Raw genomic sequence first — 26,626 nt, 5'->3', positions numbered from 1 at the left:
GGCTGACCATTTGATATTGTTGATAACATTATTTCCTTTCCCGTGGATCGGGGTCAATGGGCATGTTTGTCTGGGGACCATGCTTCCTAATTGTTCTTCTAATGAGTTTCTCTAAAACAGTTTTTAGTATTGGTTTTACTTTCCAAATTATTTTGTATGTGTGTTGTGATGTCATTTAGCTTTTGAGAAAGACTCTGGGGTCATAGTGTCAGGCCTACCATTAAAAATTTTTTGCATATCATTTATGGATACAGTTTAAATACTTATGCTAGATTGTTATTTTATAAAAAAAATATTGCCATCGCTTAATTTGAAGACTGAGGGAATATATAACCCGTGACAAGTTTCAAATTTGACTGTTTTCTCTTTGTACAGCTACTATGAGTGGTATCTATAAGGGCGCTGAAAAGGTCCTGGATTGGAACACTTGCTGCCAGCCAACGTGTGCTGCCAATGGCGGATCTGAGGGCTGCACCTAAGAACACAAAACACCCATCAGACTCCGAGGGTCTTGTTTTGAAGTGAATTCCATCAATTTCAACTTTCAATATTGCAATTCACTCTCTTAGTGCCATTTTTAATGTCATGCACAAAGTGTGCTATAAATATTTTTGAAAACTGTGTCGTGCGAGTATGTCAAGAATGCACCTTTACAACCAAATTACTCACTGTGTACATATAATGTAAGTACTTTTGTTGTGTGATGCTAGATTTAGGAAAGGTGAGGAATATGTGATTTCTTCTTTATTGCAATATTGTAGATACATGTACATTCAGGAGGGTGGCGAAAATAATTAATGTATATTTTGTGCTAATGAAGTTGCAGAGTTTTTAGTTTGAGCCCATAGTACAGTGCCAAAAATCCCTGCTTATATTGTAAGTTTTCTGGAGTTCCCCAGTACCCGGTTGTGTTGATCCCCCTCTGGTTGATGGTAGCCATTGATGGAATTGCTCTGATTTCATGAGTGAATTGGCAAATGCCTGGCATAATATGTCCCTGCAAGACTAAAGGGTTGGTATAGACCAATCCGACAAACAAAATTGGTGTCGCCCTCTACTGCACAAATTAACAACTGCAGTGTTTTTTTGCGCACAATCTAGGCACTGAAGACACCGCAGGAAATGGCGCGCGGTGCTCAACACTTGCGCACCTGGTGCGTGACGGGATTGGTGCATACACTGGTATATGGCACTCGGGTCATTCACAAGCTATTCTGTACACACTCGGGTTATAGGAAGAATCACAAGCAATTTTACAACTGCCACCAATATTGAGATGCTGCTCTTTCAAAAATGCAACTGTGAAGTAAGTTTTGAAGATCGTCATTTTATCACTCACATATGAAATTCATTATTCATTGGACACACACAACAGTTGTGGTGCCACCTTGGCTAGTTTTGTCATGTTGGTTGGGCTTGCTAAACCCTGTCTAGGCAGTCCTGTCATGGGGTGTCCTTTGCAGTATATGACTTAACAACTTCTTTTAGCTTCTCTTTTGGTAGAGATCATTCCAGTAACTGTTATAACTCCTATGCAGCCACAGTGCCCCATTTGACATTAAATCAATCATAATAATATACAAATATTGAGTGGCTCAGAGTAGAATGGGAGGAATATTATCACAAGGTAAAATTTGGACTGTTCCATTTCACGAGGCGAAGTTTTATATAACTGACATATAGATCCTTGTCATTTGATGTATTTTAAATCAATATCAGAAATGGATGCGAGCGTAGCGGCAACAATGCACAAATTTAATAGCAATCGGATCACATTCTTTTGCACAGGTGCTCCTTTGTTTTAGCAGTGGCGCGGCGGCGCTGTACTGCTCAAAAACATTGGGAACAAGGATGATCCTAACTGTTTGAATGGGAAATGCTATTGCCCATGGGCGAATAGGGCCCAATTTCATAGCGCTGCTTAACAGTAAGCAAAGTTGCATGCTTACTGTAGCAGAAAAATTTGCTTAAGCCTTGGCGTATCTAACAGGTTAGCAGAAAAATTGGGTGGCCATATTGCGTGTTTACCGTGGATTTGCATTGTGACGTCATTTATTTTCGTGCGGTAAGCACCGGAAGGTTAGCATGCCTTTTCGTTTGCTTATGGTTAGCAGCGCTATGAAATAGAAATTGCACAGTAAGCATAAAATCGGCCGCTAAGCAGCGTTACGAAAATGGGCCCTGGTCTTTTTGATCGCCGGTGCGGATGGGAGTAATAGTGAATGTCACGTGAAGTAAGTTCCACCAATCAAAAAGCAAGGATCTGTATGTCAGTTATATAATAATCGCTAGCCTCATTTGTACCCATTTTCTCCTTGTGGAGGGTGGAGTGCTTAGAACTCGGGTGTGATAAAGTGCCATATAAGAACTGTGTGTCATTTTTTAAAGATGTAATATGAAAACATTCTTTACAAGCTTGTTAATTGGGCGCCAGGAGTGTTGTCTGTTTATGACAGACATGGCACTATAAATGTTCATTTTCTCTTTTAGCGCATGCGTGGTAGCTCCAGTTCATTCACACGGTATGCACCGACAATCTTGGTGTCATTTTCACGTTGTGTTTTTATCATGTTGCTGATCTCAATCATGGTCAAAAAAAGACTAGGGACCCGTGCTTGTCTAGAGCTGCATTTCACCAATGTGGACTTTACCACATTGTGTTATTAGGACCATGGACCCCCTGCTAATTTCCCTTGTGTGAAAAGGGCTTTAATGCAGGTACTTTAACCAGTAAGGCTGTTGTTTAAATTCCCACTCTGATGACAAGATTGAAATTTTGAAAATAACTAACTACAATGGGAGTATAAGTGTAGTTGAAGGAAAGTGTTAGGTGATACAGCAGCAAGAGTTTAAGAAGACAATTATCATTTTAATTTGTGGCACCATGAATAACGGAGAAAGTTGAAGATTCATTCAACTCACTACAGTTGTATGGCACGGTTTGCGCTAAAGGAAATTATTTCTAAATCTTATTTTATCAGAAAAAAATTGACCAATGATGCTGTTTCAAAATGAGCAACTTTGGCATTTGCCACTGACAGTGCACAAAATGCAATTATAGCATAGATAATCCCTTGTAAATAGCCTGATGCGACAAGAAAATTGTCTGGATCTTGGCTTTTTTAGTTTTAAAATAACTCGCCACTTAGTATTATTGGCAGATTTGTTCGTGCAATACCTTAAATGCTAATTTAAAACTTTCTTGAATTTATAGAAGTAGATAATGAACGTTTTAATCTAGTTATTGGGATCAAATCAGCTGAAGTCAGTACCTGAAATATGATAATTTTTTAAACAATAGTACTAAAGTGTCTTGGTTGTTATAATAATAGTAAACATAACAATAATAGTATAGTGCCTTTTCATATTACAAAGTGCTCAAAGAAAATACAACAATGGCAATAATATCAGGAAACAAGTGAAACCAATTGGAAAAGCCTCTGCCAGACCAGACAGCAGCACTCATCAGAGAAGGGAAGAGAGAGCCAAGCAAAAGCCAGGCTCTTTATCACAAGCACGTGCGTGCCCAAACCCACGCTGCAGCATTCAGAAAAAAAGAGAGTCCCGCTGAAGTGGGCTCTCCCCGACAAGCACATGTACGTAGGCCAATCCAGGAAGAAAATTACAGATTAATTTTTGTTTTTACCCATACACCGATGTGTGTTAGCACTGTATACTCAGTACTTTCCCCGAGTTTTGTGAAAACACTACCACATGCATATTTCTCAGGTGGGATTCGAACCCACGACCCTTGCTTCTAGAGCAGTGTCTTACCAAATAGACTACTATTTCACATGTTATAATATTACATCTTTAATGACCCTTTGAACTTGATCATGGAGTAAGAATTTTTGATGGAGTGTGGAATGGAATTCCTCATCCTTGGGCCTCCAATTGGAATTACTCTGTCTCTGGATTTTCTGGTAGTTACCAAATAATTGTGATTACATAAAGAAAATTTGAATAGTTCTTGTTGGGTTTGGGATTTCAGGATTGTACAGTGAGGGGACGTTTGCTTATGCGGACTCCAGTTCAGGGCCAAATTTCATGGCTCTGCTTTACCTTAAGCAAACAATTGGCGCTTACAAAGGCAGGGAATTCAGCACTTACGGCAAGATTATTTCACCGGTTAGTGGGAAATTTGTGCGTGTGTACTCGACGTTACTAGGCATTCTTCGGTTACACAGCTCATGCAGAAATTCGATGTTGCCATGTAAACGAAGAATATTCAGCGGTAAGCAGAGCCATTAAATATGGCCCTACTACACCCAGGCTGAATTTGAACAAATGCGATGTAGTAACTGTGTGTTTCTTGAAGTATTACTATATTTACGTGCCTTGATAGTGTGTATGTATATTTAAATAATGTATAGAGTTATGATATAGATTTATTTATTTATTGAGAAAATAATACTTTATTTAACAGTATTTTATGTATTAAGTGTTTAAAATGATGCCTTATTTATGATCAAATATTGTACTTTACCAATTTGCAGAACAATGGGAAACCATTGTCTCTACCTGACTGCGCAAGTTTTCGCCCGACGTAATTCTCTTGGGTTTTTCACCCATCTCTTAAACTCAAACTTCCTTCTTACAGCGATTAAATTTGCTTCCTGAGAGTCCTTGGCTTCACAACCATTATAACTTAAATGAAATCATTTACCAGCGAGTGTTCTGATTGCACCTTGTTGAGTCGTCTGTGCTTGCAGAGCGAGTGGCTCGGTCATACTCGTAGTGTTATTCAAAAGCTCTTAATTGATGAGCAAATGAACCCAGTTTCCAGTTTTGACAGGTAGTGCCTGTTGTGGGCATGGAGTGTTGCATATTTCCATGATCAAGCGAGAGCCTTGGTTGCATTAAGATTCTGTAAGGCCTGCCTATTTTCTAGGTTTTAGCTTTTACCCATACACTGATGTGTGTTAGCACTGTATACTCAAAACTTTTCTAGAGTTCTAGAAGAAAAAAAAATCACAGGCATATTACTCACATGGAATAGAGCTATGTCTTACCAACTAAACCACCGAGATTGCCCGGAAGCTAGAGGCAGTTTGATTCCTATATTTTTGCAGCAGGTACCGCTACGTGCCTAGTTTCATTCCAGTAGTTACTTAAGAAATGATTCTATTGGAAACTAAAGCAAGCAGAAACAAACAACGCACATCTTCAGTAATCTCTATGTTTATTATGAATACATTTGAAAGTAGAAACATGTTGATTATGTATCGGCATTAATACTTGATACAAACTTCAAAATGACATCAAATTGATTGTAGTATAAATCTCCTATTAAAGGCACTTTAATATCAAACAACAGTATTCTTACTTTGCGTATCACAACAATGCATAACAACACAAACCTGTGAAAATTTGAACTTGACGAGTGAGAAATTACTTTTCTCAAAAACTATGTTACTTCAGAAAGAACCTTTTCTCACAATGTTTTATACTATCAATAGCTCTCCAGTGCTTGCTACCTAGAACGTTTTTGTGCCGACAAATATTTTGAGTAATTACCAAGAGTGTCCAGTGCCTTCAAGACTACATTGAGTCACCTTCTGCATCATAATGTAACTACACCCTGTAATGATGTCCTAATAAAATTGAGGTTTACACAATCTGTTTTGTATGGCGTTGGTTTTTTATTCTGTGTGAATATAGCTTCGTGGAGACCATGCTGCATGATCTCCATCAACCCGATTCAGCTAACTTCTTCGCATTACAACAATCTTGGTATAATATTGGAGTTTAATATGGATAATTATTGGATGCTTCCAAACTAATCTTCTCCACCTGTTTGTCCCAAACTCGGCAAGTGAGGTAGTGACACAGCGGACAATGCTGGTGTCTTCAGAGGCTCACCATGGCCTAGCGGTTAAGAGCACAAGATTCAAACTCTGATGTTTCTGTGTTCAGAGTGTGCTTCCTCCTTTGGATGAGGAGTGCAGGCGTTGGTCCCGTGTGTTGTGTAATGCCTGTAAAAAGCAAAGGGGTTTGCCCCAGTGTTCCTGGTTTGAGTGGGAGCATATTGTACCAGCAGCACCTTGTAAACCATTACGTATGTTATGTAAAAGAAGTAGGTCTCGTAGTTCAAGTGTATGTAGTCCAACATACATGTGTACCTTGCAGGAAAATACTGAATATTGAAGCAACTTGAGTGACACTGAGAGACTGATCCGAGCGCTCTATAAGAACTAAGAAGCCATTATTATTATCCCTGTTGGCTTTCCCATTCCACTCGGCTTCACCTTTAGGAATGGACTAGTCCAGATTTTGCCTTGTGGTTTTATTCATAAACAAACACGCATATGAATCTAACATTTGCATATTATTACTATCACGGTTATAAAAGGGGTACAAAATGTTTCCGATTAAAATGGTCTTTGGTGTATTAAGTCAAATAGAAAAAGTTATCGTTTTTTTTTAATTTTTCTTTTTTTGAAAGGATTTGAACAATTTTTCTCTTTGAAAATTTAATCACTGTTTACAAAGAAATCCGTTAAGAAAAGAAGAGATGTTTAGTACCATTATTAATAACCATGGATTTGATCCTCCGTTCTGTTTACTCAAATCTTTTTAAACCTGAAATAAGAAACATTTTGGAAAATATTGAAAAATACAATTAAGTCAAATATAACTACACAGAAAAGGTGTTGTTATGAAAGCAGCTAAAGCATTTAGTTTAGTCTTTAAGTGCTACCAGTACCATTTATTGTCTTACACTTCAAATTACCAATAGAACCTCCTTGTGGCAGGCATAAGTTGCACGTAAAGCGTGCACATTAACACTACTGGTTGGCAAAAAGAGGAAACGTCATGTATTTCGTGCATTTTGTGCATCTGGCTAGTGCATTACTCTATGGCATTTGCCAAGCAATAGCATTACTAGGTATCTGTTTGCATGCGAGAACGAAATGAGCATATTTTTCATGGAAAGGACTAAAAAATCTTGAATGTTTCTCAATATTGCTGCTAAATGCATAGATTTTTCTTGTGTACACATGTAGTATACAGTTATGTTTCTACTTCGACTGCAGTAAACCAGTTGATAGGCATACATCTTTTTGGTAAATTTCTGATTTTACAATTGTTTTACACAAATGCTCTTATTACACACAAAAACCTTATAGTACATGTAGACTCTCTTTTTTTAGGATTAATCATCCTTCATCAGCCTATTGTAACATTGTTGAGTATTTGGTGTTTCCACCAGTAATACAAATGTCAAATTATAACATGATACATAAATACATTTTTTTTATTTTCTCTTATGTTTTACAAATGTAGAAAGTATAAAGTAAACATGGAAAACAGTAGGAAATGTTAATTTATGACATGACCTTTACTATGACCTTCCTGTTAAAGTAGGTCAACCTTTGAGGTAATTTTAGCCCCCACATGTACTGTACATGTATGTGTGCATTTTGGTTAATATTAAAGCTGTGTGCACTAAAGCCTGAAAAGGCAACACCAAAAACCTGTGGCTATTTCCCCAATAGGCAAAACCAACAGCCTTTAGCTATTTTCTTAAAACGCATACTGTATCCAGCAGTCTTTTGGCCGTGTACCCTAAAGGCAAACCCAAAAGCCATTGACTGTTTTCACAAGGCAACCAGCAATTGGCTACCTTCCCAAAAGGCAAAACCATCAGGACACTTTTAAACACATTAAACGTCTTACTTTGATCATCTGAAATAACATATAATTTCCATAGTGTTTGGTGATACCAGGAGCTCTCCATGCGATTGTATATGGTTAGAAGCTTTCGCTGTAAGATTCTTCATCGTTGTCCCCCTTCTCCTGATCATTGGGTGTTGTTGGCTGTAAAACAGGAACATACAACAAAATAATTCCTAGTTCAACCTGGTTTAACACTTCCATGCACTAGACGGTCGCTAGCGACCGGTTTATATCCCTTCAGTAAAATAGTTGTAAAATGAGAAGAAAAAAATATCGCACGGCCACACAGTTTTCAGAATAGGAAAGAGGACTCTTGAGGGGGCTAGTGTGACCTGTGTTTGGGGGTACCTTTTGTAAAACTGAGTAAACAATTATGTGTCTGTTAGATTAATTTATCACTAAAATAAATGGTGCATGCAAGGGTTCAGTGATGAAAGAAACCTCTACCATGAGGTGTCGTGGCTGAGTGGATAAGAGCACCGAATTCAAGCTCTGATGCTTATGTTCAGCAGAGTGTAGGTTCGAATCCCAGTAGTGACACTTGTGTCCCTGAGCAAGACACTTAACTATAATTGCTTCTCTCCACCCAGGGGTAAATGGGTACCTGTGAGGGCAGAGATGGTTCTTGTGATTGATTTAGCCGAGTACAGCATATATTGCCCACAGGCTGTATACTCCCCAAGGAGCTGAGATGGTTTAAGGAATGATTTAAGACCCAGTGACCAGGGGTAATAATGACGGAAGTGCTTTGAGACGCCCCTCGGGCGTGAAAAGCGCAACATAAAAACGGTCTAATATTATTATCATACCTCTTCGTGATCGCTGTTACTGTCATCAGATAGTACTAATTCTTCCTCATCATCATCCCCCGCCTCGCTGTCCGAGTCATTAGTCTGCTGTGTTAAGATCTCCTCCCCCTGTATGAGGACAAATAAACAAAGTCAATAGGGTTAACGCGCCAGTCTCCCATTGTAACTTTTTGGCAACAGCTCCCATTGGTTTTGTACACGTTTTCCAACTGATGACCTTTACCGAACCAAGGACCCTGTTGTTCCTTTTGTAATAGGTCTTTTTCTTCAGCTGCGCAACGCATCTGGAACTCTCTACCACTTAATCTTAGATCTTGTCTTTGTACCACAATATCCAAATCTCTTCTCAAAACTTATCTTATGTCACAGGTTTTCAAGGACTATTTTTGTTGTGTCTGGTTTTTGGGTTTTTTTTTCAGCGCCTTGAACACCCAGCAGGGTGGATACGTGCGCATTACAAGTCTTATTATTATTATTATTATTATTATTATTATTATTATTATTATTATAACCCGGTTTGAATGTGTATACATAGCAACACATCCTTTATGTGTCCATTTGATAAAAAACAGTTGTGTTCAGATACTTGTTGGAGGCTGAAACGCCACTACGAAATAAGGCCCTGGTTTTGAAGTGATGTCAGAAAGCACTCTATTCAAACAATAATATTGGCTCTCACAACTTACTTTCATGGATGAGGTGTGTTCCAAAGAACAAACATATTCATACAAAATCACATTTTTGACCAAAATGTTACTAAAAACACATTTTTCCTAATATGGCAGCTTCACATCATGACCAACCTCAAATCAGAGATATGAACCTTTCCAGTGATAAATGTAGGAGGTGTGTTTGAGGGGTCCATTAATTCAATCAAAATTTTGATTCTTCTGCTCGACTACTCTTATAATGTTTGGACATATTTAGTCTTTATAAAAACGATTCTTACCTGTAGGTCTCTGTTCTTGAGGTTGCCCAACCAGAATGCTTCATGGCAATTATGCATGGTCAACAATGCCTTCACTCTGTACACAAACTGCTCCAGAATACGCTTCATGGCTGGTACATGATTGGTCAAGGATACGTCCTTTGCAACCTGAGCAATTAAAATTCAAACTTATTAACCACATTCATAAAGTCAAGATTCTGAAACCTTTTCCACAGTGTTATTTTTCCGGGACTTTTAGAGTTTCTTGAGTAATGTTTTCCTTTAGAAGTTGCCACAATAAAACCCTGACTCGACAAAGGAAAGACAATAAGTCAGTGTTCTGTAATATTTTCTGTGCCCACCTGCGGTAATTTTGTTGGGGTGTTTATTGGGGTAATTGTCATTGCCACTGAAGAAAATTCAACACAGTTTTTTTTAATAAGCACCAGGACTTGATGTTTGACCTCCTATTGATCCAAATATAAATACAATAAAAGTTATTGGTAATGGCACTAATATCTGGAACGCTCCTTCTGTAGAACAGTCTAAAGGGCTCTTAAAAACAAACCTGTTTATTCGTTCCATCTAATGTGTTTTTGCATTCTGTTGCTTTATGCATTTTGGCTTTTTATTTCTCTATTCTCTTTTTGGTTTTTAGGTCGCATTCTCCCCAGCGCTTTGTATCCTTTGGAAAAGGCGCTCTATAGACCATGTGAACCTTGTTTACAATAAGTGTGACCTTGTACATTCTTTAAGTATTCTGGCAGACACTGTACTACACTGGTCCAATGGGAAAGTTGACATTTTGTGTCATAATTTCCACATAAAACCAAGAGTTATGAAAGTAAAAGTTGGACAAGTTTTGAGATGTGCCTCCTTTAATCATATCAAAAGTTGATAAGAATTAGACAGTGCAATCTCCATAAAATATAAGATTTTATATTTTCTTCCATTAAGCTGTGTACAAATCATGCCTGCAGGAAGTCCAGGCTCTGTGGCTCTTTTGTAAACATGTGAACAAAGCAAACCTTTGAGTGACCGCATATGTGATGCAGGTTCCGTGTACTTTGCTGCAGGGTTTTAAACAGAGCCATCACATCATCCCTGTGGTTTGGGAAGAGCTTATCCAACAGAGGCATCCCGTGTCTCAAAAACAGCTCAATAAACTGTCTTGCGTACTGGTGGGTCAAGAAAAACAAAACATCAAAAGAAAGCTGTCAAAAATGTCCATCTAGTTTGATATTAAATTAATCTGAATTTTGTTTGTTTAGTGAAGTACCAGAACAAAGATTTGTGTCACAAAGTTCAGTTGAAGGTGTCATCATTGCCCTCAAATCTCTCAAAACTTGTTGCGAGAAAAAGTGTGGTTTGGAGTTGTTTCTTATCCTTTTTAAAAGTTGTTTATGCAAAAACATATACAGTGTGTTGTATTAACTATAGTGAATAATCATTAAGTAATACAAGTTTGCCTCTGAAAATACAACCAAATGGAACAATATACACTCTGCCATTTTGTGGAGTTTAAAAATATTTTGGCTTTGAAATTTACAAAAACAAAAATACTAATGAAAATTTAGCCCCTGTTGGCCTGTCTTTGGCATGTTTCTTCATACCGATACTCCGACAAATAACTCATTTAGGACATTACAAAATTTTGTTCAAAGACCAATACGAAAGGAGTGTTACAAATATTACTGAGACTGCTTTTACCTTCAGAGCAGATGACAAATTGTTCCTGGCATCAAATTCTTTCAGCATGGTGATCAGAATTTGGAAAACCCGGACTGCCATGGTCCATCGGATCAGCCGCTGTTCGGTCATGCGTGGCCCGACAGACGCCTTCCCAACGCACATGTCCTTGATGCAGATGATGACATGCTCAAACATAACGCGATAGAAGCTACCAAAAGATGCCCTGTCACGGAATGCAAATTTATGCAATATATTATTTTTAGTCTGGGGTTTAAACCATAATCATATATATGGATAATCTGGTAACTGGAAACTGGTAGTCCATCAAGCAAAATTAATGTTTAATAGATATTAGTTGCATTGGTGGTAAGATTATTTTTAAATAGTTTTTATCATAGTCCTTAAAACAGGAGAGTTGTTTTTAGAACTGAGAATTGTCTCTCGAATTCTGTAAACCAGTTCGCTTAGAACTGAGAAGTCTCTCAAATTCTGTAAACCAGTTCGTTTAGAACTGAGAAGTCTCTCAAATTCTGTAAACCAGTAAGTTATTCCGGAGGTAGGAGGTTCAAGTCTCACTCAAGTAAATGTTTCTTTGTTCGAACCCAAAAGAGGTAATTTGTCAAATAATTGTTGTACCTGTGGAGAGTGGGATAAGTCGTAGAGCATCCCTTCTTATCTTCAGTGCTCATCAGTTCTTGTATCCCAATAGCGCAAAGGTCCTGGATGCTTTTCAGTGTATCAGGGGTATGGCTCAAGTAGATTCTGCAACATACAGACACAGACAGAGACAATAAACAATGGCAGGCTTAAAGGCAGTGGACACTAAGGCTGGCGACTGGTGCGTAGTGTCAATGTCGCACCTATTAATTGCTTAGTCCAGTGAACCATTTGTGTTGTTCACAACAACAACATATTTTACTTATGAAAGACAATCAGACCTCAGTGACACAATCCTTTCAGTGTGAATTTTACTATATTGCCACAGCGGCAAACATTATGCCGCAATGTCAAGTTGGAAATTAAAAGTATGTCGCTAATAGTGTCAAAGTCGCGACTATTTGAGGCGTGACTAGTACACGTAGGTCCCTATTCCACAGGGTTCTTGTTAAACGTTTGAAGAATACCCCAGGGTTTCCCAGTGTTCTTATCCACTCTGCTTCAAAAATGTTTAAATATTTGTGACTGACACAGTCTCATAAACTCAACTGACTTACTTGATCAGTCTCTGTAAGACTTCATTGTGCTTAGCTCCTTTCTCCCTCTGACCGTCCGACCCAAGCCATTCTCTTTTCAACAGTCCCTCGGACAAGCTGGCTGCAAATTAAACATCAATTTTCAACTCACTGATACAAAAACTACTTTTGTGAGATCGTTTTACCCATTTCTCAGAAACTATAGCACCTCAGCAAGAAATATTTCAAGTACAGCTTTCTACTATCATTATCTTTTAACTGTCAAAGTTTAATGTAAATATGTGGACATTTATGTTTTGTGTTGTTCAGAAAGGTACCCGAACCCTTAAATAGCAGTTAATGTTGCTTGCCCATTTTGAAATAATTGTGTGGGATCAACTTGTAAAATACTACATATTTGAAAAGAACCCATTAAAAAAACATCCTTGGCTGGGTACAGACATTTTTAAGGCCTGGCGACACTGAGGAATTGATTTACTTGTTCAGAGAACTTGCACTATGAGCATAGGGTCTATGGGGGCAACTAAAAGATTGAATACTAATTTTAGTAGTCAACCAAACAAAGATACAGGGGTTGTTAGGAATTATTGCTTACCTAACTTCTTGCGATTATCTGGTGCATCTGTGAGCTCATCCAGCGATACAAGGAGACGGAGGAGCAAAACAGCACTGGGTAGATCAGGCAATGTCTCCATAAACTTCTCCAGATAGGTGAATGCATTTCTGGGATTCATAAAAAAATGTATCCTTAAAATTTAATCTGTCTCTCTGACATATATAGCGTACATATCCTTTATCTTTATCATGACGATGACTAGAGCAAGCTAGTCGAAATGTTGAGACCAATGTAAGAACTCACTCAGCGATGGTACAGTTAAGAACGATCCTATAAACTAAAGTAGTAGTCCCAGCCAACTTTCTATTTCTTCCGCCCAGGGGCCAATTTCATCGAGTTCCTTAAGCAAAAAATTACGCTAACCCTAACCCTAACTTAGGATTAAACTTAAGGTCGGCATGCTACAGTGCAGGGCTGGGACTCATCCTTAGTCCTAAGATTAATCTTAAGTTAGGAAGAGTTTGGTGAAATCGACGGCAGGACAGCTTAAAGAGATTTTGTGCAGGCATGATCTTTCCTAGTTAAGTGTGATTTCAATTGGGATACACCAATATTAAGGAAATTGTTTTTAGACAGTTACCTAAGACGTTCAGTGTCTACTATGGGTATCTGCTCTAGCAATGACAAGGTCGTGGGTTCGAATCCCACCGGACTGATATACTCTGTGTTTAACTTACCCCACCACATATAAACTTACTTGTGCAGCTGTTTGGAAGTGAGTTGTGATCGTTTACTGCTTTTGGTGCGGGCTGTGAGAACTGTCAATGCATCCTCAAAAACAGTTTTACTTTCACTGGATTGGAATCCGTTCCTTTAAGAAACAAAGTAAAAATGAAGGATTATAGTAAAGTTTAGTTAGGTTTATTACCTTTATATTACAAACATCAAGATACAACTACATGTAATACAGGCCCATTGCTAAAATTACTGGCCTTAGGCCTGTGGTCCGGTGTAAATTTCGAGGCCTTTTTCATCATTAAAGCTTTTATTTTTGATGTATAACAAAACATTCTTGTAGTGCCCATCCCATCTAGCATGCTCCAGAAGACGATCCAATTCTGCTGTCAAGCAAGAAACTAATTTAAGGAACGTAAACAAATCTGAAGTTACACATCATTAATATTTAAAAATGCATGAAAACAAGTTCACAAGATGAAGTGAAACAACTGGCAGGAGAAATGTATCCGCTCAAATCGTCCCTTCTTGAAAGTCTTGATACTTACCAAGAGAAGAGGGAAAGTAGAGATTTCAGAAGGAGGTTGAGACACGATACCATCTCATTGTATTCGGGAGAATGGGATCCTGGGCCGTCTATCAGTCCATCATTATCAGCCATCAAAGTCTGTTAATTCGGACAAGGACAATAACAACAACAATTTATATTGCGCTCATATCCATCATTTTGTGAAGCTTCAAGACACTTCAATATCCAGTATCAATCTGCAAGGTGCGAGGGTATGGCTGAAGAATGAAACGTACTCCTTTTACATAAGCACCTTGTAATGGTTTACAAGGTGATGTGGCGCAATATGCTGCCAATTCAACCAACACATGGGACAACTTTACATCCCATAAAGGACGAAGCAATCATGGTTAAAGTGTCTTCTTTATGGACAAATAAATATTCTTAGTTGCCTTGAAGAAGGCGCTTGTGGATTGGGTCTTGGGTTCAAATGCCAATGAGGACCATTTGATTTTTCCGTCATCTCATGTTTGATTGTTATACTGAGTGTGATTACTTGCCTGGAAGAAGGCGCTTGTGGATTCCAGATGTTGACAGAGATGAGGGAGGAGCTTGACGGCTCTCTTGGCAATCTGACGAGGGGAGAAGCGGTTCAGATGAGTGAACCCTGCATTCTTGTTTCCTTTAGTCTGATGGAGAGTGCAAATAAGAAATCAGATCTGTGAGGAGTATTCTCTTTTGACTACAAAATGACTGAGGAGAAGTTACTCAGAAGCCTGAAGATCTGAAATAAACTCTTTAATTGCGAAAGATGCTAGACAACAGCTTTTTACCATTGACGTTTTTGTTGGTGGAACCGTCTTAATCTTAATCCTGCAACAATATTTTCAATTCCCTACATTTTGTTAAACATTCTGCTTTGAGCGTCACCACTCCTGTGATTTGTAGTTTTTGTGAGTGTCAAGCCTAATGATAGTGCTTATTAATCCTGGAAAGTGTGCTGGCATTTGTTTCTTGTAGAGGTCATCTCGTAGGCTCTTAGTTCCGATTGGAATCGGTATACTGTTAACCTATATCTCGTATGTCAAAATTCCAGTTGAACCTAGGTTTAACTGGAACCTGGGTTTAACTGGAACTACTTGAAAACCAGTTGATAAACTAGTTAAACACAGCTAAAATCAGTTGGTTTAATATGGAAAATGGACAGATACCAACTGGTTTATAATTTAAACCTAGTTGAACACAGTTAAACCTAGTCAAAACCAGTTGGTTAATATGGAAAATGGACGAATTTGGTCACTATCCAGTTGAACCAGTGGTCAACTGGAATTTTGACCTGGGTTGGGACCAGTCTACTTTTACTTGCTGTTTTACCATACATGATTTAGGGCATATGGTACCCCCAATGTTCTCATACATACTTCAACAAACTATTTTCATCTTGTACAGCACCATTTTCTCCCTAACCAGCTCTATGAAATTGGGCCCTCATCAAGTCTAAAACTTACTTAGCATACATAGTGCATTGCTTCCTAACAGGGCAACTCATAAATTTGTTTTAATTTGAAGGTCCCAAAGTGTGGGACTCTATCCCCAACAACATCAGAAATGCTTCTACTACCGCCATTTTCAGGAAACGTCTTTAACAATTTTTGTTCCCGTAACCCCTGTCTTTGTATTTACTTTCTCGTCTTACTTTGTACAGCGCTTTGATCTTTTTGATACCTGTTATTATTAATTATGCCAGCATATAGAGCAGATGAGTACTAACTTTCAAACAGGATAAAGAGACCCTTGTACTTGTTATAATACCCACCTTAAGGAAAGTGAATCTCTTTGGGGCCACAAGTGCATGGTCCAACTTGAGGCTCAAGTCTTCAAGAAGGAAGTGGAGCTCAGGAGGCCGAAGACGCAGCACAACTTCTTCCTGTTAAAAAAACCCAAATATCTTATGTTACAGAAATTTTGTTTCTTTAATAACATTAACCATCACAGATCATCTCAAGGTCAATTAAGACCAAACTATACAAATCTTTCATCCTCCCACAAGAAACATATGGATCTGAATTTCAGACTCTCAGAATACTTGTGGAGCTAACTTCCTTTCGGAAATTGTGCAAGATTGATTGAACCATCACTTGGTTGGACTTTTTCCTGTTCCGATCATAGTCTGGTTCTATTGGTTTGAAAAGGAGAATAGAACCAACCTGTGTGTGCAAGTCAGAATCCACCACCCTTCTGGATACCTGACCACAGCCGAGGATGTTAAAGACCTCGATGTCTAGCTCCCTGAAATGTGTCCTGTACTGGGCCAAGTCGATAGAGGGGAACGCTTTCCCATTCTCGGTCGTTGGCTCTTTCTCTGGTGATCCACTCTGTGTTGTATCTAGGGTTGTATTCTGAGTACTTGAGTGGCCAGTGATACTGTCGTCCAACGATACTGCTGCGTTCTTCTTCTTCCTACAAGAAAAAAAAAAACATAAATTAGAAAACTTGTGTAACCAGACGATCTTGATTTTCGTCCTTTGGACGGGACCTAAAGTCGTTGGTCCGTGGGTTGTGTAAAAGAAAAAAGAAGGGGGTGCCCCGGTGTTCCCGGTTTGATTGGCAGCATATTGCAACACATCATCTTGCAAACCATTACATGGTGCTATGTAGAATGGAAAATGTATCATAGTTAACGTACATGTAGTCCCCCATATCTTGAACATTTGAGGAAAATACTGTATGTTAAAGCGCCTTGAGCGTCACTAAGTAAGGGATATGCACGCTATATAAAAGCCACTTTTACTATTATTATAAGTTTTGAGGCATTGCATGGTGAGGTATCAATTCAATTTGTAGTAACCCCCATGTGAATATAACAACTTTGTTTGATTATCTACTGTTATGTAAGATGCAAACAGGATTAAAACGGTTTGAAAAAACTAAAGTATTCTTTGTCTAATAGCTTACTAATAGCTGCATGCTATTTATACATACCATTCCCCAAAAAGTTCATACACAGAATTCTTTAGAATTTTTTTTTCCGTCCATCTTGAGGTCTATCTTCATAAATTTACCAGAATATACTTTTAGTGAAAAGCAGTGATGAGGAATGTTGGTCTTACTCTTTTGTTTTCCGTCCTCTTTTGCCAGAGGGGCTAGATTGGATATAATCACTGTCAAAGGTTGCCATGGGCGGAATGAAACCAGGTGTTTCTGTGTAGAAAAAAAAATGTCATTATAATAGTTTACAACAGATAACTATTTTATACATTTTACAAAAAGAGGTGGAAGCTCTCAAAACTATAATCTCCCTATCTTGATCTTCTCAGAGTGGCGTGGCATGGCCAAGTGGTCTTGTTCACCGGTCAAGCTCTGGTGTTGTCAGCAACAGAGTGTGAATTCCTTTCACAGTCTTGACATTTTTTGTGCCCTTATGAGCAAGGCACTTAAACATAATTGCTTCATACAAAGTTGGGACGGTATTGCATTCTGCTCTACCAGCCAGGCTCCTGTCGAATGACACCCATGCCTAATAATAATAATAATAATATCGAAGTCTTATATAGCGCACGTATCTACCAAACAAGGTACTCAAGGCGCTGGGAATATACAAACTTTCAGAAAGATAGGTTATTGCAGTGATGAATTTTGAGACCCAATTATTTAGCACCTTCTAAGGGTTTACAAGGTGCTACGGCGCATACAGCGGCCACAGCCAGGAACACCGGGGCGAACCCCTTCTTTTTTAGAAAAGTGCACTGGGTTCTTTTACATGCGTTACACAACACATGGGACCAACGGCTTTACGTCCTATCCGAAGGACGAAGCAATGGTTAAGTGTCTACATCCTTATCAACTGTGACAGGGGTTACTCTGTTTCAGCCCCATGAGTAGGTGGCAATGTGTAATGGGTGACAATTGATTTGGGTCGTAGCCCAAGTATGTGAAGTGGGGTGTCGTGGCCGAGCGGATAAGAGCACCGAATTCAAGCTCTGATGCTTCTGTTCAGCAGAGTGTGGGTTCGAATCCCGGTCGTGACACTTGTGTCTCTGAGCAAGACACTTAACTATAATTGCTTCTCTCCACCCAGGGGTAAATGGGTACCTGTGAGGGCAGAGATGGTTCTTGTGGTTGATTTAGCCGAGTAGCGCATATTAATGTTGCACAGGCTGCATACTCCCTACCAGGGAGCTGAGATGGTTTAAGGAGTGAATTAAGGCCCAGTGACCAGGGGTAATAATGTGAAGCGCTTTGGGACGCCCTCCGGGTGTGAAAAGCGCTATATAAAAACGGGTTATTATTATTATTATTATTAAGTGTAGCCCTCACCTTGAAGTGGCTGTCAAGCCTCGTGAGTTGGGCGATATCTCATTTTAATTTTATTTTATTTTAAGGCCTACCTTCCAAACAAGTCTGGATGTGTTTCTGCACCTCAGTGATGTTGCGGAGTCTGGCGAGAACCTTGCCTCTCATATCTGGATCAGTTAGTCCTGAGAATGCATTCACGACCTAGTAACAAGACAAAAGTTTGACAAGATTTGAAACTTCATTCTTTACATAGGTAGAGTTCCTATAAAAAGATCAAAACATTACCGTTGCCAATAGGGATAGGCCTTTGTAATGAGAACCTTTTAGTTCTCTATTGGTGCGACAGTCATATCCCCATACTGTGGTTTGGACACTGGCCTGGTGATCGTTCTACAGTAGCTTTTCTTCCTTTATGTGCATTTTAACATGTGATGCACTTTTAATCATTTGCATCTTAGGGGCAACATAAATAAATTTATAGACCGTATTGAATATGACGTCACGCGGCTCAAATATCTGACCTACAAGATGGCATCTGTGCGTGTGCGTGCGTGTGTGCGTGCATGTGCCGTAGAAATCAAACCGGGAATGTTGCATGCTGTGCGTGCTTCATTGATGTACGCGTTTGGTTGCGCATACGGTTTGCCCTACAAGATGGCGACTTTTCATAGCAAAAAGGGGTTATTCAATACGGTCTATATTATTATAGATAGTTACAAAATACAGTAGTTTTAAAATGTCTCTGATATGTTCAACTTTTCTATTTTTACTTCTTTTCTATTGTGTTTGTCTTCACTAAATCCTGGGTTGCGGATGTACATGTAGGCCATTTGAGTTATTTTAAACACTGTGTTACAAATCTTACCTCTCTAAACCAATTGATAGTAAGAAACAGGCAAGTGCAGAGCATTTCTCTCTCCTCTTTGCTCAAGGAAGCAACCTTTGAGAAGACGTCGTTACTGACGGTGTATAAAGGACATCCAAGGAGGGCATCAATGCCCTCCAGGTCACCGTCGTGCTGAACTTGCTCACAGATTCTTAGGAGGCGGAAGTGAGGTGCCATGCAGAGAGGGGAGACAATCTGGGTACTGATGATAAAAAACCAGTGCTTTTTTAAATTATGATGATCATCATCATTTAGCCGTCGCAACCGAGGTTCTGTTTTTCCCTCATCATGTTTGGAAGGTCCTCAATTTTAGACTCTGTATCTCTACCAATTACATTGATGTAGCTGAGAGGTCCACGTCCTCTATTAGGGCATGGCAGTCTCCAGTATAACACGTCAGGTATGACCTGGTCTGTAGCATGAAAGCAGTGGCCAGCAAAGCGGACTCTGCGTTGAACAACAGTAGCAGGGTTGCATTTGTTGGTTGCCATACAGGAAGTCTCATGAAGTTTGGTGGAATTGGCATGGTGGTGTCTTTCCTCGCCTTAAAACCTCTAGGACCCAGTTCACATCCCACTAGGAGCATTATATGGATTGGGTTTTCAGTCCTTACCCAACTGCTTTAGTTTTCCCTGGAATATTTCTTCAGGGTTTCCCTCCCCGATCTACAATTCAAACTTCCTTTTTTCTCTTCTTCTCATGGGATTCTTGGCTAGTACAGTGATTCAGATCACTTTTCTGATAGTCATTGGCTAGGTTTTCCCGTAGAATAATTCCTTTGGGTTTCCCTCCCCCATCTATAAATCAAACTTCCTTTTTTCTCTTCTTCTGATGGGATTCTTGGCTAGAATAGACCACTCCATTAAGCTCTGCCCCTTTGCGTATTGACCAATCACAACGCATCGAAGGTCCGACACTAAGGTCTGACATGCGTGCGCAGATCTTGGCGCGCGTGGCAGAGTTGTGCAGAAAGGCAATGGAGAGCCCCATGTGTTCTTGCCCACACGTGCGTCGTGGGCGGAGCCTACTGGAACGGTCTACCGTTTTAGCCATTGGCTTCCAACAACCAAAATAATAAATACACGAAGTTGAGGTTTTGCCACCCAAATGAAAAACCCCAACAATACCTTTCAGTTTCCGAGTCGTCACTGACTAAGGAGCCGAGGTTGAGATGAGCCCTCTCAGCTTTACTGAGTAGAGGCAGTAAATTAATTGCCACCCCACCTTGGGATTCCTCCACCTCCAAACCAAATTCCTCCTTCAATGGCAAGGAGTAATTTCTAAAAGAAAACAAATAATAGTCAATATTTTGTCTGCTTTTCCAAGTTTGAGTCGATGACTGTTCCAGAGCAATTTGTCTGATAATCATGTGAAGGTTGATTTCCTGAGTCCAAAACCAAATGTTTGAAAGTGGTGAAGATAGAACTTTATCGCGGTGGTCATCTTGATCTTACTCCATTCAAACTCATTGTAACCAAACTAAGGCTGGACCAAATATTAGTCTGGTACCATGCGCAATGAATGTTAAAGTTCATTACTGCGATTGGAAACAGGGAACATGACCAAGATGGTGACAGCGTGATAATGGTCTATATGTAAGAGGGTCTTTCATTATTTTCTTTCGACTCCAATGAACAACTAAGTTTAAACTTTCACAGGTTTTGAATTTGTTAAAACTATTTTTATGATGTTGTTTCATTTATTGTGCGGATTCTGGTCTTAAAAATGTTCAATGTTGGCTTCATGATTTAACCACTACAAAATGTCAGCCGTATTGAGATACATATTAGTAAGCCTTGAGGCAGTTCCAAGCAAACATTGACATGAAACAAACAAAAAAATTTGTTTCACAACTTTCTCACAACTTTCTTTCCACTTAGAAGTTATAGCTAACGTTTAAAATCAATTTATTTAGGTTGTTGACAAGGTATGTACATGTATTTGAACCCAATTTTGCCAAATAAGGGCCCAGCTTTGGGCTCCATGTAGGCGTGGCTAAATTGACTGCAAAAACTGTAATGCCGCTGACCGTAATGTGACTATGGAATTGCCCTTAAGGTAAAGGGTCTGAGACTTTATAATGGCTTCTGCTTAGCAGAAATGAGCAGGATACCAATCACAAATTGTACATGTGACATGCTATTTGTGCTGGTAACCAGATTATGGTAAGACAAATTACTCGTTTTACCCAGAGACGTTGTCTGCCTGAATGTCAACAACAAAGTCGTCTTGAAAGTCATTCAAGAACAGGTCACCAATATACTCCTAGGAAAAATAAACAAACATAACATTAGAACAAATATTGATTTTACTGGTTTAAGGTTTTGAAATTTGTATAAAGGTAAAATAGTGCATCGCAGCAAAGAAAGGTCTCTACAACGCGGCATGAGTGATTCGGGCAGAATAGTACACCATTAGTTATAGGGTGACTGGTAAAGTCACAGAATAGCTTTTCAACCAACCAATGGCACACCAAACTTGATCACTAGCTAGACCAGCATGCACCTCATTACAAGACTAACACGCTCATACCAAGTTGAGGTAATGTCTATGGCACTTACGTCTAAAGATAATATTAATTTAAGCATCTTTCAAAACACACATGCAGCTTCACTCTGGAGCAGATGTCTTATTTCCCAAGATGACAAACTGTACTCACCTCTACATCAGGATGTAACTGTCTCTCCTCCATGATGGTGGCTAGCTCGTCAAGGAATAAAGCAGATGCTTCAGGCATTCCGTTACTGCTACTCCTCACCATCTCAATTAGAGATTTCACCTAAGGTTTACATGGACATTCAAAACTCTTGTTTAAGGAAAACTCAAATTTGATTTTGCAATACAATTTAGTATCGTTTGTGGCAACACCTTGTATCATGAGTAGGATTTGAAACTTTGCATGATGGAGATACAACCTAGTAAGGTTTGCAGTAGCACCATGTACATGTACATGTACTGTACATGAGTAGGATTTGAAACTTTGCATGGTGGAGATACAATCTAGTAAAGTGCAGTTACACCATAAACATGTGAAGGATTTGAAACTTTGCATTATGGAGATACAATCTAGTAAGGTTTGCAGTTACACCAAGTGCATGAGAAGGATTTGAAACTTTGCATGGTATGTAAGGTTGCGGGAATGGAATGTACATAAATATCTTTTTTTGTGACAGTTTTTTGTGAACCTTTGGCTGGACCACATGATCAGTATGCTCCGATCGTTTGTAGGAGAAACACATTTTGTAATCATTTATTGTGTAAAATAGTAATTTAATAACTTCACAGATATTCCCTCTGATAAATGGCCGTCACTTTTTGTGAAATAAAATAAAATTCAAACAAAGGTGAGCCAACATGAATAGTGACCTACCCCACTAAATGCGTCGCTGGAGAGCTTTCCCTCTTGGTCAGTGCCTGAACGGTACGCCATGTTGCGTACAATCATGAGGGAACCAATCACACCAATTCGTTTGTATTTAGGGTTGTTGTTGGAGAGTTGTTTCCTGATGACAATGTGAAGCTCATCCTGTAATTGAAAATAAATCCTCGTAAACAATATAACAATTAAAAAAAACACAAATGTTCCAACTCTTCAGACTTTTCAGATGGGTGGCCCCATCTTCCCCCAGTGTATCCTACTGATAAAATATATTTTTTTAGAAAGTCCACAAGGTCCGCTAGAAAGATCAGAATCACAATGAAAAGTTTCATCATCACAAATGTTTTATTAATTTTGGTTTTTACCTATACACCGATGTGTGTTAGCACTGTATACTCAGTACTTTCCCGAGTCCTGTGAAAAAATATCACAGGCATGTTACTCGGGTGGGATTCAAACCCACGACCCTTGCAATTCTAGAGCAGTGTCTAACCAACTAGACTACCAAGGTTGCCCGGTAGCTAGAGGCAGTTCGAATGCTATGTTTTGCCAGCGGGTATTTAAAATCTATTACAAATGTTTTAGTTGAATAAACACCTGTTTTGTCGGTAATACTCAGTATAAACATCATGTGCATTTGATACAAAGATGTTGAATTGAAAAACAACCCAGGACCATCGGACCTGTCCAGTCTACTGGCCCGACACTGAAACTACTGGCCTTGGGCTTATCCATCTTCAATAGACCCTTCCCATGAAACATGTAAATTGAACATAGCGCCTGCGCACTAACATTTTGGTTGGCAAAATGAGGGAACATCGCGCTGTTTTGTACACGGCTAATGGGTGCATGATGCAGTTGCGCGTCTGCTTAGTGCACAACTCTATGGCGTTTGCCAACCAACAGGGTCTGTACACATGCGTGAATGTGATTAGCATATTTCACGGGAAGGGTCCATTAGTATCTTCGGCTTCACCCTCATGACCATGGACAACAACCAAAGCCAATTTTTATTAAGCCGTATTAAAACCCCAAAAGATGTGTAGATATATAACAAGTTCATAGTGTCCAGCTGACCTGTATGGATGGGTTGTCACTGACATTCCTGAAGGCCAAAGCAGCCAGAACGGAGAACAGCTTGCGGATCTGTTGCATGGATAGATTGGCCAAGTAGTCCAACACACCCTGTCAAGATCAAAATAAAGTCAGTCATTCAAATTCAACTCTAATCGATAAATAATAACTTGACAATTTTTTTATAAACCTGATAAGTTGAGTGGAGCTCAGTCTAGAATCAAACCATAATGGTTTCAAGTATGGTTGCTAACATGAATTGAATACTGCCTTTGCCCGTTTTCTTGTCCACTTCTTTGCCTGCCTTTCATCTCTGTGGACCCTGGTTCAAATCCCACCTCAGACCCAGGGCCTTGCATGTGAATTGGGTTTCCTACCTGATTGCATGGGTTTTTACCATAGGGATTTTCCTCCAACATCTAAAACTGAACAACTTTTCTTGTTTACGACCTCCTGTTATTGGCACTTTTTGTGCTGTTGGATGTGTCATATTATGAACAGATATATACACACGCTCCCAACATGCATCCTTGTTGAGACTATTGTTCTTTCCTTTGTTTCGACAAGGACTTTTGTTTCTTTAGAATTTTGATATGGAGACCTATTCTTTTCAATTTTTTGTTTTTTTCCCTGGATTCCATAAAGTTATGAATATGAGCACATGGGAACATGTGAAGAAAACAAAATCCCACGCATTAAAACGGTCCAATGTTCGAATGAACATTAGACTTTTCCTAATCAGTTCCAATTAAACCAACTGAAATAATACTTTATGTACAAATCACATGAATATAGTGCATGCTGTTGGCTTTTCACGTACCTTTATGAAGATGGTAAAAGGGGCGACTTCACTAGCATTTTGGTCAACCAGACTAAGTAAGACATCTAAGCCTGCGTCTACCTCACCTTCAAGGCCACTACCAATGTGGGCTACAATAGAGCCAATTACCTCCTGTGTAAACAAACCAAAGAATTTATCAATCAAAACTCAATTAATAAACCACAAAAGAAACTGACTTGAATATTGGGTTGTTGGCATGGGTTGTTGTAACATTCATAAAAAAAGGTGCAGTTTTTACGATTGGCCGTACACAGAATCAGAAATAAGCCATTTGCGTGTTAGATTTCAATATTGTCTGGTACAATGACGTGCTTGATCACTAGTTACCACAGATCTGTTGAGTGAGCTGTCGATAGTATAAAACAATGCTCCGGATTTTCGGCGACCACTTTTTGCAATGAAATTTTCACATGTTAGTTTTATTGTATCTACATTTTTATATGATAAAAACAACCGGTAATTTCTCAAAATAATGTTTAGCATTGATCTGTTTCAGAGTGAGCTGTTGATAGTATAAAACATTGTGAGAAATCGTTCCTCTGAGATAACAAATTTGTGCAACATAGGGTATTTTCTTTCTTTAGCAACTTAACCAATTGAGTCAAAATTTTCACAGATGTAATATTTTGGGATACACCAAGTGAGGATATGGTCTTTGACAATTAACAATCGTGTCCAAGTGTCTTTAAGATTCTTTACCTGTTTGCAGTACATATCAAATGCAAGGAATGCCTGACGGTAGATTGAGCAGGCAAAGAGACAGACCGATTTCTCTGGTGAACGAAGCAATACACTCGCTAGGGACAGAATCGATGTGAAGTAGTCTCGTAACACCTGTGACAAAAACAAGCAAAACAATAAATTATACCCATTCAGTTTCCCTCAGTGTTTATTACTTGATCAAAACAAAAGTCCTAGGGTGGAGTTAAGACTATTCTTATCAGAGTAAGGACTAAATTACTCTTCCTTACTAGGCTTTAGTTTTTAATATCTCCTAGGACTAGTCCAAAATTAGGACTAGTCCCAAATCTTTGTGAAATTGACCCCAGGTCGTGAAAATTATGTCCATCAGCAAGATGCTTTACTATAATTGCTTCTCTTCACCCAGGAGTATAAAATGGTATTATATATTGTGTATGAAAAAGCCTTCGGAGTGCCACGGCAGCCCAGGGCTGTATACTCCCTAGGGATAAACAGATATTACAGGAATGTTATTAGGACTAGTCCCTAGGAGATCTTGAAAACTTAAGGCTAGTCCTAAGTTAGGAATCATCCTAACTCGAGATAAGACTAGTCTTCACTCTTTGTGAAATCCACCCCAGGGCACTTATGTTAAGTGCATTGATGCAGTCATTGTAAAGTGCACTACTTAAGAGCTAGTGATTATCAATACAACTGTTATTATTATCCAACTCAAATTTGCTGAAACTACACAATTAAGTATCATTGTCTAACAGTAACATGTAAGAGCACAGAGCTCAAGCTGTGGTGTTTCTGATCAGCAGAGTGTGGGTTCCAGTCCCAGCCATGACACTTGTGTCCTTAAAGCAAGACAATTAACCCGTATGCTTCTTCCTTCGAATGGGACGTAATACCAATGTTCCTGTGTGTTGTGTAACACAAGTAAAAGAACCCAGTGCACCTATCAGAAAAGAGAAGGGGTTCGCCCCGGTGTTCCTGGTTTGATTGGCTGCTGATTGCCTCACAGCACCTAGTAAACCATTGCATGGTGCTACATGTTTGTTAAAGTGAGTAGGTCTCATGATTCAAATCGTAATCCCACATCCCTTGCAGGAAAATACTGAACTTTGAAGTGCCTTGAGCGTCACGGAGTGATGGATATGCGCACTTTATAAGAAGCCATTGTTATTATTAAATAAATGAGAAGATTGATGACAAACCTGTGCATGAGAGCTGAAGGCTTTTTCAAGAAGACCTTCCGTGAAGAAGCCAGCGCGTACTTTGGCTCGGAACAAACTCTCCACAGTTTTCTTCCGATTGGCAGCAATGGTGTGGGCAATCAACAGGATGAATATATCCACTACCTAA

General features: G+C 39.2%; 2 protein-coding genes across 3 annotated transcripts in view; one reads left to right on the top strand and one right to left on the bottom strand.

Moving 5' to 3' along the window:
• Positions 1–4,233, top strand: part of LOC139954389 (uncharacterized) — a 41,918-nt gene extending 37,685 nt beyond the window's left edge. For both annotated transcript variants that reach the window (XM_071954161.1, XM_071954160.1), the window contains exon 28: positions 376–4,233. In XM_071954161.1, coding sequence (XP_071810262.1) covers positions 376–479 — 104 coding nt within the window. In that variant the 3' untranslated portion in view covers positions 480–4,233. The remainder of the gene's footprint in view (positions 1–375) is intronic.
• A 172-nt stretch (positions 4,234–4,405) lies between these two features.
• LOC139954390 (Fanconi anemia group D2 protein-like) overlaps positions 4,406–26,626 on the bottom strand; it is a 36,058-nt gene continuing 13,837 nt past the window's right edge. The window contains exons 16-39 of the mRNA XM_071954162.1: positions 26,479–26,622; positions 25,277–25,411; positions 24,557–24,688; positions 23,740–23,847; positions 22,654–22,809; positions 21,943–22,062; positions 21,472–21,548; positions 20,411–20,563; positions 19,263–19,485; positions 18,490–18,598; positions 17,212–17,302; positions 16,309–16,561; positions 15,918–16,028; positions 14,662–14,790; positions 14,142–14,260; positions 13,616–13,729; positions 12,898–13,025; positions 12,324–12,423; positions 11,746–11,871; positions 11,128–11,332; positions 10,446–10,595; positions 9,439–9,585; positions 8,490–8,597; positions 4,406–7,821 (exon numbers count right to left, since the gene is read on the bottom strand). Coding sequence (XP_071810263.1) covers positions 7,756–7,821; positions 8,490–8,597; positions 9,439–9,585; positions 10,446–10,595; positions 11,128–11,332; positions 11,746–11,871; positions 12,324–12,423; positions 12,898–13,025; positions 13,616–13,729; positions 14,142–14,260; positions 14,662–14,790; positions 15,918–16,028; positions 16,309–16,561; positions 17,212–17,302; positions 18,490–18,598; positions 19,263–19,485; positions 20,411–20,563; positions 21,472–21,548; positions 21,943–22,062; positions 22,654–22,809; positions 23,740–23,847; positions 24,557–24,688; positions 25,277–25,411; positions 26,479–26,622 — 3,204 coding nt within the window. The 3' untranslated portion in view covers positions 4,406–7,755. The remainder of the gene's footprint in view (positions 7,822–8,489; positions 8,598–9,438; positions 9,586–10,445; positions 10,596–11,127; positions 11,333–11,745; positions 11,872–12,323; positions 12,424–12,897; positions 13,026–13,615; positions 13,730–14,141; positions 14,261–14,661; positions 14,791–15,917; positions 16,029–16,308; positions 16,562–17,211; positions 17,303–18,489; positions 18,599–19,262; positions 19,486–20,410; positions 20,564–21,471; positions 21,549–21,942; positions 22,063–22,653; positions 22,810–23,739; positions 23,848–24,556; positions 24,689–25,276; positions 25,412–26,478; positions 26,623–26,626) is intronic.

The sequence above is a fragment of the Asterias amurensis genome, chromosome 2 (genome assembly GCF_032118995.1).
Source record: "Asterias amurensis chromosome 2, ASM3211899v1".
Taxonomy (NCBI): domain Eukaryota; kingdom Metazoa; phylum Echinodermata; class Asteroidea; order Forcipulatida; family Asteriidae; genus Asterias; species Asterias amurensis.
The sequence above is the reverse complement of the archived record's forward strand: the minus strand, read 5'-3'. Positions and strand labels throughout refer to the sequence as shown.